The following is a 13928-nucleotide window of genomic DNA, read 5'->3' on the forward strand; positions in this document are numbered from 1 at the left end:
AATCTCCCAGAGACCTAGTTTTGAAATTGCTTGTTTTGTTCATGGTTAATCAGTTAGCAAAACTGTTTTTTTGCTGATCAACTAAGCAATTATTGACTAATAATTTTATCAATACCTATTGGTGGGATATGCGAGTCACAAGTCTTGGCAACTATTTGGATAACTGATTAATCATTTAAGTCATTTTTAGCCATGTTAGCAGCATGACTTTAGGGATGGCAATGTCAGATTGTTGGTCAGTCCACCGTTTTGGTCCAGACTGAAATTTCTCAGACATTCATGGTGCCCAGAGGATGAATACTAATGATTTTGGTAGCCATCCAAATCATTAAATCATTAGCGCTACTTTTTCTGCCAGCCAAAGCTTTCACTTCCTGTGAAATATCTCGACATCTACTCTGGTTGACACAATATTTTGTACAGACATTTATAGATCCCAGAGGATGAACCATAATCCTCTTTTGTGAGTTTCCTCTGGTGCCACCAAGATGTTGACATTTGCGTTTTTGAGGGAAATGTCTCCACCATTATCGGATGGATTTTCATGAAATTTGGTACAGACATTCATGGTCCTCAGAGGTTGAACCCCCCTGACTTTTCCTGCAAAGCACCATTGTGTCCTAAATACCCTAAAAGTACAGCCTAACACAGCTGGTAGTGTGGATGTAGAGTCAGAAGTCTGTTAAAATTTGTCAAGTCATATGATTCATGACTCCAGTCCAAGTCATGTGACTCGAGTCCACACCTCTGGTTTAATCATCACTGTTTCTTTCAAGATCTGATGTGCGGAATAAACCTCCCCGACATCCAACATAACCACATCCAGATTCAAACCTCATCCTTCATTCCCCCCCTGACTGTGACTGGAACATGCTGATTCAGAAGTACACTGTACTGAAAGTGATGAATTCTTCAGAGGATAAAACATGTCTGAAGTTTGGTAAAAAAGGCCCATTTCAACCTGCCATATCTTCATTTGATGAAAAATATGACCCAGAGCACTATATCACCAAGAAGCCGCCACCTCCTGTAAAGGGCTTTATAAATATTAGAAGTTGCAAAGTGAAAGAGGTTTGGCAGGGCCTTGGCCAACACACATTTCGGTTACAACCTCTGCGATAATAAATGTAACACTACTGTCACTGAAAACCCAGTGAGTGCATTTTCTGTGTTATTAAATGAAATATTACATGGTCATCTGTGCATAGAGTGACTTTAATAAACCTTCACACCTCATCTTAATCATTTGTTGTTGCTTTGTTTGTGTTCAGGTGCGTTTCTTTTAAAAAAGCACTTGTTTTTCTTTCCTCCATCTCATCTGAGCAGCTTATTGATTGCACTTATTCTTTCTGTGCGTTTTTATTATCAGATTTTACGGCCAGCATTCATCTCTCCTTCTAGGTTTTATCACCAGCTCTCCTTAAACAAAACGACAACCTTGAAGAACCTATTATTATTCTATCACGAGAGCCTCGAGATAACACATATCACACAGCTTTACATTAGGGGTGTTGCTGGGAACAGCCCAAAACCACACATCATTCTAAAGTGTAAATATACTGTAACAGTGCAACACTGTACAGCTCCGTGTTGTTTCGAGCCAGTCTCCATCTGGTTCACAGTTTTCAGAGACGAGAGAAAGTGAGATAAAACCGATCATCCGTTTCTACTTGTGAATGTTTATCTTCTGATCTCTATATTAGGAAAAAATGGCCTTTGTGAATTAAAATCATTGTTGCAGATATTGCGTTTTTTTTATGGGGGGGGGTTTTGTGGTTTTTAGATCGCTTTTGGGTTGTTTTGAGGTGTTATATAGGTTATTTCAAGGATGAAATCTTTTACATGGTTGTATTTAAAACTGTATTCATCATTTTACAATCCAATTTCTGTCTAATTCTGATTTGTGCAATATATTGTGCTCTCTGTTACTATTGAAAAAGACATTTTTTATGTCAACAAGGCTTTCCTGGTTAAATAAAACATTTGATGCTACCGAAAGGCAAAATGACTGCTGTGTCATCACTATGGCTGGGCATTGAATCTCAATACTTCACTGAATTAGGTCTGCAGCTTGGGCCAGGTAATATGGCTGAAATCAATATCACAATATTTATAAGAACTTCTTTCCTGCTTTTGATATACATTATGATGTGGTGAATATCAGCAAAATTGCATATAATCCAAATGATTGTGGTTTAATATGGTTTAATAGTGAAAGCTAGCAGTCTCTGTTACTGGCTTATATTACTTGATGTTAATCATCCTTTTTGTTAATTTTATGCTGTATTATATTTAAAGTGCTTGTACAACTGTTTGTATTAAGACAATTTTCATTTTGTTTCATTACTTCCGTTGTCTTCATTTCATATCATTATGAAAACACTGGTGCATTTGCAGAAGTTGGCTTGGGTAAGTTTTGTAGAAAAACAGTCATATGTGGTAAGCTAATGCATTAAAGTGACACTATGTAACTTTTGAAAGAAACAATAGCACACTCATAACATTCTTGCACCATCTTATGTTACACTACTGACCAATAAAATGCACTGTTGCTCAATTCAGGACACTCAGGGGTTTTATTGCTACTGCCTTACTTGGTCTGGTATGTGCAGTAGCTTCTAGTGGCTAATGCTAGCTAATGTTATCTCATTTTAAATACATATTGCTGCATAAGAAATATTCCTGAGTCAGTTCACAAACATTTTAACTCTTCTTTACTTGTGCTGCTGTTACTGTACACTACATTTTTTCATTTACCATTATCCCATAATTGCTGCATGTGGTCACTGTGCAGCAAAAGATACATTTCTAACCTAAAAAAACACATTATGAGTAAAAAATCTTGGTATTGATACAAAACCTCGGGCATCATCTTGGCATTGGTATGAAACATTTTGAACGATACCCATGCAGCCCAACTCATTACCGACTGAGGTGTAACCAAAGTGCAACAAGTTCAGGCCACAGACAGCAGCACAATAACAACTGTCTTTACTTAAAAAATGTTAAACTAATGGAATAACGTTGTTCACAATATCAGAGCCACACTGCTTGTGTTTAGAGCTCAAAGACATGACATAGTGCAGATTTTGCACTTGTCACATGTACAATGTATTTGGCTGACATTTCAGTTTATCAATCAACATTAAGCCGGGTTTAAAAGCTTACTGACAACTTAAACGGTAGGGAGATTGTGACTGGGTATGGTTTAACATCTAATACTGTGGCACTAGCTTCACATAGCATGAGAACAACATTCTCCTAAAATAATGTTTATATTCTGTCGGACGTTCTTTGTCCAACCAAGGATGTTTTTTGAGAAGCATAAACATATACAAGCTGTGCTCGCCATAGGAAGCGTTGCTATTGACCAGCCCAGATTCACTGAATACCACATGGAGACATTGAATGTACCAAGACACCAAACTGCTGACACATCACCATCACAAGCTGACTCTAACCTTCAAGTGACCAGCTTCAACAGGGGCCATCAGGAGGAGACTGGTTCCCCTTTCATCTCACATTCAAAAGGTCTATCTGAGTGAAAGAACAGTCGAGTCAGCTGGTAGTCATTTCTATCAATCTTCAAAAAAAAGGACACAGAAATGAAAAGATGGTGAGAAGAACATTCGTGTTCATCATCTAGACAAAATGTTCAATCTGCGCTCAGTCAACAGGGGGTCAGGATGGTGGGACAGGCTGTCATATGAGCAGGGACGCTTGAGATTATGTAAAAATTGGGATTAATACTGGAGTGATGTTACTTGAAGGACAAATCTACCCAAAAATCAATTTGGGACTTGGCAATGCCATTCCATTGACAGCTAAAATCTGATGATTGGTGGTGTAATTTACCTTTATCAACAAATGTCTGGAAATATGTAAACAAAGATGAAGCAGAGTAATTATACGCACGTATGTAAACAAAGTGCCATCGCATCTCAGTGTACTTTGAGAGCAGGAAATGTTTTAGCTATCTAAAACATCAACTGGAAATGTTTCTAAATCAAATAAATCAGATCTGGTCCAATTTTGGTTTAAACTGGTGTGAGCGGAGGGTCACAGGGTGTCGTCCTTTCCACGTTCAGTAAAGATCCACCAGGTCCTGACTTCAAAAACACTTAAAATACTTCAAAGTTTCGCTGTGCAACACATCTATGGGTGTTTCGTTTTGTATTTTTCATACAGACACCTTTTTGATTGTCCTAAAGAGACGGCCTCCGCACATAAAAATCAACATCATTGGACATTATACTTTTTTAACTGTTTAGCAATGATGTGAGCTTTATCTGGGATAAAAGTTACAAAGTGTTTATTATTGAGTTACCTATCTTCATCATGAACGTATTATCTTCATACTTTTGATCATTTATGTTTGATATGAGCGAAGCATCATCTCATGTGAATAATGCTGATGTTGATGAAGAGTTAAAAGATTTAGAGCCTCCGTTTTCCTCACAGAGTTCTGACGAGGACTGTAAGCGACTGTTTACATCTTGGAGTTAGCATTAGCATTAGCATTAGCCTGCTCCAGCTACAGTGGAAACTGGAGAAAAGTGCATCAGATGGAATTAAAAGAGTTAAAAGTTCAAACTGTTAGATTACCTACAAGAAGCTGTACTTTTGATGTTCATCTTCTTCTATTTATCCATATAATATACTGTTGCACGTCAATATGCATATGTCTTGTATTAACTAAGATACTTGTGTGTCAGCTTATATATCATTTATTATCAGGATTAAGTGTAGCATATTAAGTTGTTAATCTGGACATAAAGCTGCTGAATACAAACTGTGTAAATAAATTTTAGCAGAACAGGCCCATTGATGATGGTAATGACATATTTGAACGTTGCTGGGACGCAGACATGGACACAACTTCCATTTTGTAAGTATTTTTGAACCATTATGGGATGTCTTGATTGGACATTCAAACAACAGTCATTCAGCATCTCAGTGTTTGCTAACATTAAGGGAAAGTTGGTGCACCAACAAAACACAGTTATTGTTTACCACTAAATAACACAGGAAATCACATATTGGTCATAAATAAAACTTATCTGAAGGTGAAAATCCCATCTAAGATTTGGCAAATGTTTAAGCTGAACCTATGCATCATGAAACTTCTTTACAGCCAGGCCTGTCCTACAACTGCTGGGCTTCTGTAAAACAACATGTTATGCTAAAAATACCTTGAAGCTTTCGGATCATGATACTGTCAGATAATCCCTGGAATTGGGACAGGCAGTAATCCCCCTGCTCTACGTCATGCCTCGGCTATTGGGCAACAACATTTTGAGAACCTTCAACAAAACAAACAAATCAAACCATGTGGTTGACCCCCTGGAGGAGGAGAAAGTGAGGTTTCTAGAAGGTCTGGTTTCAGGGGGAAACCTTAAGCTTCAGTTTTGCTCTGTAGTGGTCAGATGTGCTCGGAGTTAGTTTGATATCTGTGGGAGGAGGGAGGGTGTGTCTGCAGGGCCCTGATGCAGCACCAGAAATGTGACAGCTGTATTTTTTACCTCAGAACAAACTGTGTAGCAACTACAAAAGAACAAAAACACCCTGATGAGTTCAATGAACATGGGAAAACAGATGAAGCTGCTGCAGATAAAGCTACATGCATGCAGCTGATCACATAGTAACCCTCATCTACATGCTGAAACCACACACACACACACGCACATACGTATAGACAGTGAACTGATTAACCTACTCGTTTTTCAGGCATCTACTTTCGTGGAACACCTTATCCAGCTGGATCACTGCCTGTCCGAGGAACACGTCGAGCCCGATGAGCGCCCGGTGCATCACGGTGAGGATGAGTTCGCTGCTCGCGGCCGGGTATGCGCTCCGCCCGCCTCTCTCCAGCACGCCGGGCTGCAGCTCGAAGCAGCACTCCTCCCTCCAATCCGGCTCGGTGGTCTTCTCCACCACGCAGGTCGAGTATTTCTCCTTCCCCAGCTGGATGATAGTGTACACGTCGCTGGTACCGTGCTTGCCCTTGCCCCGTAATCCCCTGCCTCTTAGCACCGTCACCTGAACGTGTGTCGGTACCCATTTCTGGTCTTCGTCTACGGTTAGCGAGGACATGTCCCCCCCCTCCAGACAGACCGAGCGACCTGCCGCGCACACCCGAGACGAGGCGAGGCAAACGCCGGGGAGAGGTGGTGGTGGTGTCCGCCGCTTCCTCCCTGCTCTGGGTGTGAACAGTCACATCAGCTCCGGGGTTGGCGGGCTGTGCCGCATTATGGCTGTCTGTTGTCTCTGCAAAGTTGCCGTGGTTGCCGGTTGTTTTGTGCCCTGGCCGCTCTTACGTCTCGCAGCAAGTCTGCTCTGCGGCAGCAGCAGCGTCCGTCCCCGCACGGCGCGTCCCTGCCTCTCTCCTCCTGCCGTATGGGCCTCTCTGCGGGCAGCGACGTCACGCCTCTGTCCTCCTTCTTCTGCAGGACAAGGAAGTTCAGCACCGCCACAACACATGGGCTTTATGTACACAGACTACAATACACAAATGTGCTGGAATGTAGGGTGTAATATCTCTGTTTTCCCTCGACTTATACCCATCCAGATCAACAGCACTCCTCCCAAAAAAAGAAAGGAATGTAAAACTCGTTTCTATTTGGCTGTGGTGATTGTCCACGTTGCACCAATAAAGGCCTCTGAATTATAATCTATAAAAACATGCCGTAGTTGAAAGGCATGAACTACATGAAAGCCAAATGAGGCTTTCATGTAGTTTTTTTTTTTTAATGCAGTTTCAAATAAACCCCACATCCTCACACAACACTTGCAATGTGTTGATAATGTGTGAAACCTGAGATGCATCAGTCTCACACTGATGTGTGTGTGTGTGTGTGTGTGTGTGTGTGTGTGTGTGTGTGTGTGTGTGTGTGTGTGTGTGTGTGTGTGTGTGTAATATATACACGTATACAGTGGTGAAAAAGTATTCATAACATTTCAGGTCAAGTGAAAGTCCTGCATGAAGTATTAACAGCAAAATGTAGCCTACTTAAAGTATTCTAGTAAAAGTACTCGTTTCATCCCTCTGACTGATAATATTGACTAATACTGAAGCATCAGTGTTAGAGCAGCATGTTACTGTTGTAGCTGCTGGAGGTGGAGCTAGTTTCAACTACTTTATGTACAGTTAGCTAGTTTAGTCCAGTGGTTCCCAACCTAGGGGTCGGGCCCCTCCAAAGGGTCACCAGATAAATCTGAGGGGTCATGAGATGATTGATGGGAGAGGAAAGAAGAAAAAACAAAGTTCTGATACACAAATCTGTTTTCAGTTTTTGGACTTTTTCTCTAATCTTTGCTTTTTGGTGAAATATTGGATCATTTGAACATTAATTGAAATGAAACCATGTGAGAAGTTTAGAGGGAAAAATCACTATTTGGTGGAGTTGTTAACAACTCATAGACATCTGAAATATGACCCCAACTACACACTGCTTTTTGTAAAACGTCAAAAGCCAAAAAGGTTTGAAACCACTGGTTTCATCTTTAACTATGTGTTGTATTTTAAAAGCTTGTTATATTATCCATTGTGTCAAATCTTCATCTGAAAAGTAATTAAAGCTGTCAGATAAATGTAGTGGAGTAGAAATTAAAATATTTCCCTCTGAAATGTAGTAGAGTGGAAGTATAAAATAGCATCAAGTGGAAATGTTCAAGTAAAGTACAAGTGCCATTAAATCTTACTTGAGTATAGTATTTGAGTAAATGTACTCAGTTACTTTCCACCATATAAACTGTACATGTTTTCATAAATCTAGACTAAGCTGGGCCTAGTTTTTATTTTGGAAGGAAATTGACAGAAAACTAACAAAACCGTCCCAACTCAAGGTCCAATTACTATCTTTTTCCAGAGCTTTCAATTGCATTACATGGTTTTTATCTGCAGAGTTTACTCAGTTGTCATGGAGACGGATCTGTTAACATGCAAGCTTAGTAGCTGTTATAATTTCATCCACAGCACTTTTCAGGCTTCTGTCTGTGTTGGTTTGACAATCAGTCATCACCTTGGAAAAAGCAGTTTGACAAAACAATCTCATCTCAAGGTCCACTCAGCTTTTAACCATATCACATGGTCATCATCAGTGTATTTCTGATTGATTTTCTTTATCTGGACAATTTTTAGAAGATACACAGACTTTTGCCACCTTTTATGATCCTGATACATCTCCTAGGATGTTAAACTCTGCACCTTTACAACACATTTACCCAGTGAAGATGTACTGCAGTCTTTGTTCTCTGTGAGTGGATCTGCTGATGCTGTTGTATATGTGGAGGTTAAATATACAGCAACATCCAGTTCCTTAAAGCTCTGTCAATGGGCCAAATGTCTCAAACAGAGTAATTGGCAGCCATTTTTGCTATTTTCTTGCAATAACTTGACTAGTTTTAGCCTCCTCTGTTTCTGAGCATAAAGTCCACACCCTAAATTTGTAATTATCAGTAAGTTAGGTGACAACCAAGAATCAGTTCCCTATTATTAAAAAAAAACACGTTTCAGTTTCTACACACCAATGTCTCACTTCACGTCATGCAAACCTGCAAACCTTGTAGCACTTGTGTGAATAAATGTAACCTGCACTGGCTATTAAAACATGTAAACTAACAACAAGGAGCAATTGGTTGTTCTCTTTCCTTTCTTTTACACTTTTAGGTCACGTTTTTTGCCTCGGATTGTATTTATATTGTTGGCAAATCACTTTGTTTTTGATATTACCATTACAACCATGGACTGTGTGGTGCAGAAGGTTAAAGATGAATCTACGAAGCTTAATATGACTGTCATTCACTCTGAGTTCTTCAGCAGCACAGCAGGCAGCATATTCTGGATGAAAAGAACCAATGGCCACGACATTAAGTCAACCACGTATTGAGATATTTTTGGTACATCCTGTCAGTCTTCTCACATGATGACTGGGCTATATTAGTGGTTTCCAGTACATGACAGCAAACATCATGATAGCTGATTATCACATGTTGCAGAGTTTTTCTTAAATAATTCATTTTGGTGTACAGCTTATAGGAAAAGATGAAACTGTTTCCCTGAAAGTCAAGTTCTCTGTCAGCGCTGCCTTATATTTGTCACATAGGCTATTTGATTTGTTCGTGTCCTTGTGGTTGCTTATGTCAAATGTCAAGCTGTTTCCTGTCTTCAGCTCTTTCTTTTTTTAAAATCCGCAAACTGGTACTCTTGTTCTCTCTCCTCCTGGTTTTGTTTTTGTCCCTCCCTCTCTATGAAGACCCTGTTCGCCTCTCGCCAGCTGTCAAAGTGAAGAAGAATTCGTTCCCAGTTGACTTGCCCTCGTTCAGCCCGGCTGAACTTAGCTGACCTGCTGCTGTGAAAGTCCTCATATGACCCGGGATGCGTGTGAGGTTATGTCCGCCATGGGAGTGACTGATGGGAGGAGTGGGCCAGTTAACGTTGCTGCTGGTGTTGGTGATGTAGCGCTGAACTGTGCACAGATTACATGTGAGAAAATCAATAAGTAGTGAAGAATTTGCCACTGCTTGACCAGAGGAAAGTGGACGCCCTTTACTATACTTGTACTTCATATCCGAGCCTGTTTATTGACAAACAGTTTAAAGGGATAACTCATTTAGATTAAGAGTTCTTAATTGGTTAATTTACACACAGTAACTGTATTTGAATCCTTCCTATAGTAAATGTACATCATCTCACAGTCTCACAAGAGTGAAGGTGTGGAAACAAAGCAGCAGCTCTGGAGCAGTTAAATGTTCACCATCTTGCCCAAGGACACTTCTGCAGTTTTTGAGCAACTGAGTATGTGGTACATTCACTGATTCACAGGTGGAATACACCAACTGATTAATTTTCTGTTGATCAACTAATCGATTAATTGACTAATCGACTGAGTCTCTCTTAATCAACAGTGAAAGAACAGACACGGTAGCATTATAATAAAGAGGCCAGAGATACATTTATATACAGATTAAATATTAAAATTTGAGCTGCAATGATTACTTGATTTATCAATTAGTTGTCAACTATTAAATTAATTGCCAACTATTTTGATGATTGATTAATCGTTTGGAGTCATTCTTACAGAAAAAAAATGTTCAAAGAAGAAAAAGCTAGTGAGTGGACCTTGACTTAAGGTTATTTTTTTATTTGTCAAAATACAATATGTATCTTGTTACAGTACTGTATATGGAATATTACCCACCTTATTACTGATGCAGTTCCTCCAAAAAAAAAAAAAAAAAAGACAAGGATGATGCTCCTGAGTAAGAAAATACCATTGAAAATAGTTATCAGGAGGGAAGCAAAAATTAGCAGCTAGTTAGCCAGTCTTCATGCTAGCCTAGCATAAAGACTGGAAACAGGAGGGAACAGCTAACGTTACCTTGTCTCTGTCCAAAGGTTATTTGAAACCCTCTTGCACTTTTAAACCCACCTCAAGATCATTATATTTTTGTTTGTTTAATCTGTACAAAACCAAAATGTAAAAACGTCAATACGTCATTTTACAGGAGATTTACCACTATGTGGGAATATTTCTTGGTCGGGAGCTGTTGCCAGGCAACCAGCAGACGCTCCTGATGATAGTAACGGCTCCCAGCCAAGAAATAGTCCAACACAGAAAATGATGAATTGACGTTTTTATGTTTGTTTTTTTAAAATACAGATTAAATTAACAAGAAATAACATGTTAATTGTTAAGTTTTAGAGGTGCTGGTAAGTGGATTTAGTAACTTTGGACAGAGCCAAGCTAGCTGTTTCCAGTCTTTATGCTAGGCTAAGCTAAGCAGCTGCTGGCTATAGCATCATATTTAATGGACTTTTGAAAGAGCAGTAATCATCTTCTCACAGCTCTCCACCAGAAAGTGAATAATATTTCCATAAAAAACGTTTTGCTGCATCATGTTATCTCTGAACTGGGAAAGTATTATTCCAGTATTATGCACCTTATTACTAGAATGACCTGCAAAACAAACTGAAGTTAGAGACACATTCCTCTGAGGGACTTAAGTAGGGTTGCATCTAACAATTATTGTCACTATTGATTAATCTGCCTTTTATTTTCATGATTAATCGATAAATCATTTTATCTATAAAATGTCAGGAAATAATGAAAAATACTTGTTATAATTTCTTAGAGCTCATTGCAATGTCTTCAAATGTCTTATTTTGTGCGAGCAACTGTCCAAACCCTCAAAAAATCCAAAGATTGTCAGTTTATCATCATATATGACACAGAAAAGCATCAAATCTTCACATTTGAGGAGCTAAAACTGGGACATTTTTGGCATTTTTGCATTTAAAAAATGACTAAAATGATTGCCGATTGATTCTGTCAGTTGACTATTCCTCTTACTGATATTTTAATAAGATTTGTGACAGTTTTAAATACTGTAATGTATGTCATCTGTTTTCAGGTCTCTCATGCAAAGAAAGAAAGAAAGATAGATAGATAGATAGATAGATAGATAGATAGATAGATAGATAGATAGATAGAGTAATTTATTAACCCCAAAAGGAAATTAAAGTCTTACAGCAGTTTCTTGACATAAATAAAAATACAAAAACAATGAGTTAGGTAAAAGAAACAAATACAATTAAAGGCTAAATTATATACAATAACTAAATAGACCAACTCAAATAAAAAATAAATAGGAAAAAAACAAATGTCCTAAAGAGACAAAGCTTAACTAAAACCACATCATACAGTTAAATTCATTCATGCCTGAGCAGCTCCACTTAAGTAGCTGTAGACAAGGTGGTATGCTCAGCAGCACATCAGCCAAAGAGCATCACTTGTTACCAGATTTCAAGTCGGTAAGAAGCCGGCTTTCCTTTACTTCTGCCCACGTATGAAATATTACTTTATGGGGTAATTTGTGTTGACAGGAAAAGGCTCTTCTATCTTTAAGGGGGTTTCTTGGTGGGTATTTTGACAGAAGCACTTGAGATTTTCCACTCAGGTAAAGACTGAGTAAACAGACTGGCTCTGAAGTGGCGATCAAGGAGAGCGTGGCAACGTGGGCCACTTAACAAATCTTATGTATCCATGAAAGTTGAAGTGCAGTGAGAGTTTTTAAACGTGATGTAGTCTGAAAAGATGAAAATGTGGGCGATACAGTAGCCATCTTTCTCTTCCTCTGGCCAGTTCCTCCTTTGTCTTTTTCCACTGTCAAAAGTCCCTCCACAAAGACTGACTTCATACTTTAATCTGTCTGATGTTTGGCTTATTTCCACCTATTTATTTCCAAATGTTTAATATCTGCTGCACAAAGAGAAAGATTGCCGAATAAAAACCAGACAAGAGTTTTATACTCTTTTGAATTGTAATATTTAGGATGTTTTGACTCCCAAGCAGCCAGTTTATCATCCCCTTCAAAATTTCATTTGTCCATTGTGGTCACATTATTGTAGATACCAGGCATTTTTCCGTAATGTTTTATAGGATGTTAATTTTAGAGGAGGCTGTAATGAGGTTAGAAAATAAATTAGTTTTAGAGCAGCTAGGAATGCAGATTTTAAAGGTCATGAATTCTTTGAACTGAAAAAAAAAAATCACTTTTTCACTCAAGAAATCAAATGTGGGGAAATTGTTCTGGTAAATGGTACAATCTGAGTTTTATGGAGTTTGAGGAAGTTGGAAGATGCCGCAAAAATATTTTAGCTTTGCTAAGATGGAGTTTTGGCTGTGGAATAATGTGATTTTGCCAGAGCGATGAAGCAGGTTTGGTTGTTGAAGTCCAGAAATCTGTAATTGTGTCCTACATGCAGCAAGGGCAGCTGGCGTCATGGTTGTTACGTTCAGACTTGCATCAAACAGCATTAGCAAATAAATCTTAATGTGTGTTTTAACCTGCAAGGACTGCCAGGTGGGAGAGAGTTTATTGCCAAGAAAAATATATATTCTAAAGAGTTTGGGATTTTTTTTTTTTTTTTTTTTTTTTGAGTGAATTTAGTGCTCCAAGTTTTGAATGTCCACTGTCTTCATGTACCAACTAAAAAACAATATCCAAAACATTTGACCTCCATGTGACCTCAGTTATATTGTGCTGTATCCATGCAAATCATAACATAGTGAATGTGCAGGAATGGCTCACATACTTGGCATAAATTATAAGTTTTACCCCCACAGCTGAGAGTTTTGATGGATATTTGGAAATCTGATAACACCCTGATTACTTCAAGGAATTTGTCTGTTCTTTTACTTGCTTGTTACTCTCATTAATCTTCAGCTCCCTGCTGAAGTCCCATTCTTGTAAACACAAGTTGTCGTGTTTGCATCCAGAAACTGTGAACGTGGGTTGCACAGACAGCAGCTGAAGCCTACAGCGCCCTCTGTTGGGCAGAATGAGAAACAACAGTTACACATTTGACTCCAAGTTCCTGTTTGACAAAAAAGGCATCATGTGATGAGAAGCCGTCTCTCAAAAGCTGCAATTACTGATTCAAACGTGCAAAAAAATGTCAAATTCAGGAATTTATAGGTAGAGGAGCACGAGTAATGTTTAGTTTTGATGAAAAAGTGCCTTGTTCATATCGCTCTTTTGCACATGTTTGAAGATTTCAACGCTTTTCCTCAAGAGCACCAGCATTTGTTTGTTGCAGTGTTGGATTTGCAACTAATGACTATTTACATTGTGGATTATTCCATTTTCATAATCAATTAAAGTCCTCCTCCACTCAAATATGGGTTTTGCTTCTTGCTCCTTCACCTGGATCTCTGAGCTTCACTGTGCAGAATGATGTATGTGCAGAGTTTGTTTTCATATTCATCCGCTGAGAGTGGAAAGTTTCTCTGTGCTCTGACTTAAAGATGTGTACGTGGCATGATTTGTGACATCACAACTAGTTTGGGAGCCAATCATGGTTCAGTATGAAACTTACACAAGTGTGATGTTGAAACTTAAAGGACCAGTGTGTAGGATTTAGTGGC

General features: G+C 38.8%; 1 protein-coding gene across 3 annotated transcripts in view; it reads right to left on the reverse strand.

The window, feature by feature from the left end:
• The window catches only part of rab11fip5a (RAB11 family interacting protein 5a (class I)), a 36309-nt gene extending 25737 nt beyond the window's left edge, over window positions 1–10572 (reverse strand). Inside the window, exons 1-3 of one of the 3 annotated variants that reach the window (XM_042388181.1) lie at window positions 10200–10572; window positions 9345–9467; window positions 5717–6443 (exon numbers count right to left, since the gene is read on the reverse strand). In XM_042388181.1, the coding sequence (XP_042244115.1) occupies window positions 5717–6093 (377 nt within the window). In that variant the 5' untranslated portion in view covers window positions 6094–6443; window positions 9345–9467; window positions 10200–10572. Of the gene's footprint in view, window positions 1–3461; window positions 3618–5716; window positions 6444–9344; window positions 9468–10199 lie in introns of those variants that run through there. The other 2 variants (XM_042388180.1, XM_042388183.1) reach the window with 2 other exon arrangements.
• Window positions 10573–13928: the final 3356 nt, after the last annotated feature.

This window comes from Thunnus maccoyii, chromosome 16, assembly GCF_910596095.1.
Source record: "Thunnus maccoyii chromosome 16, fThuMac1.1, whole genome shotgun sequence".
NCBI classification, from domain to species: domain Eukaryota; kingdom Metazoa; phylum Chordata; class Actinopteri; order Scombriformes; family Scombridae; genus Thunnus; species Thunnus maccoyii.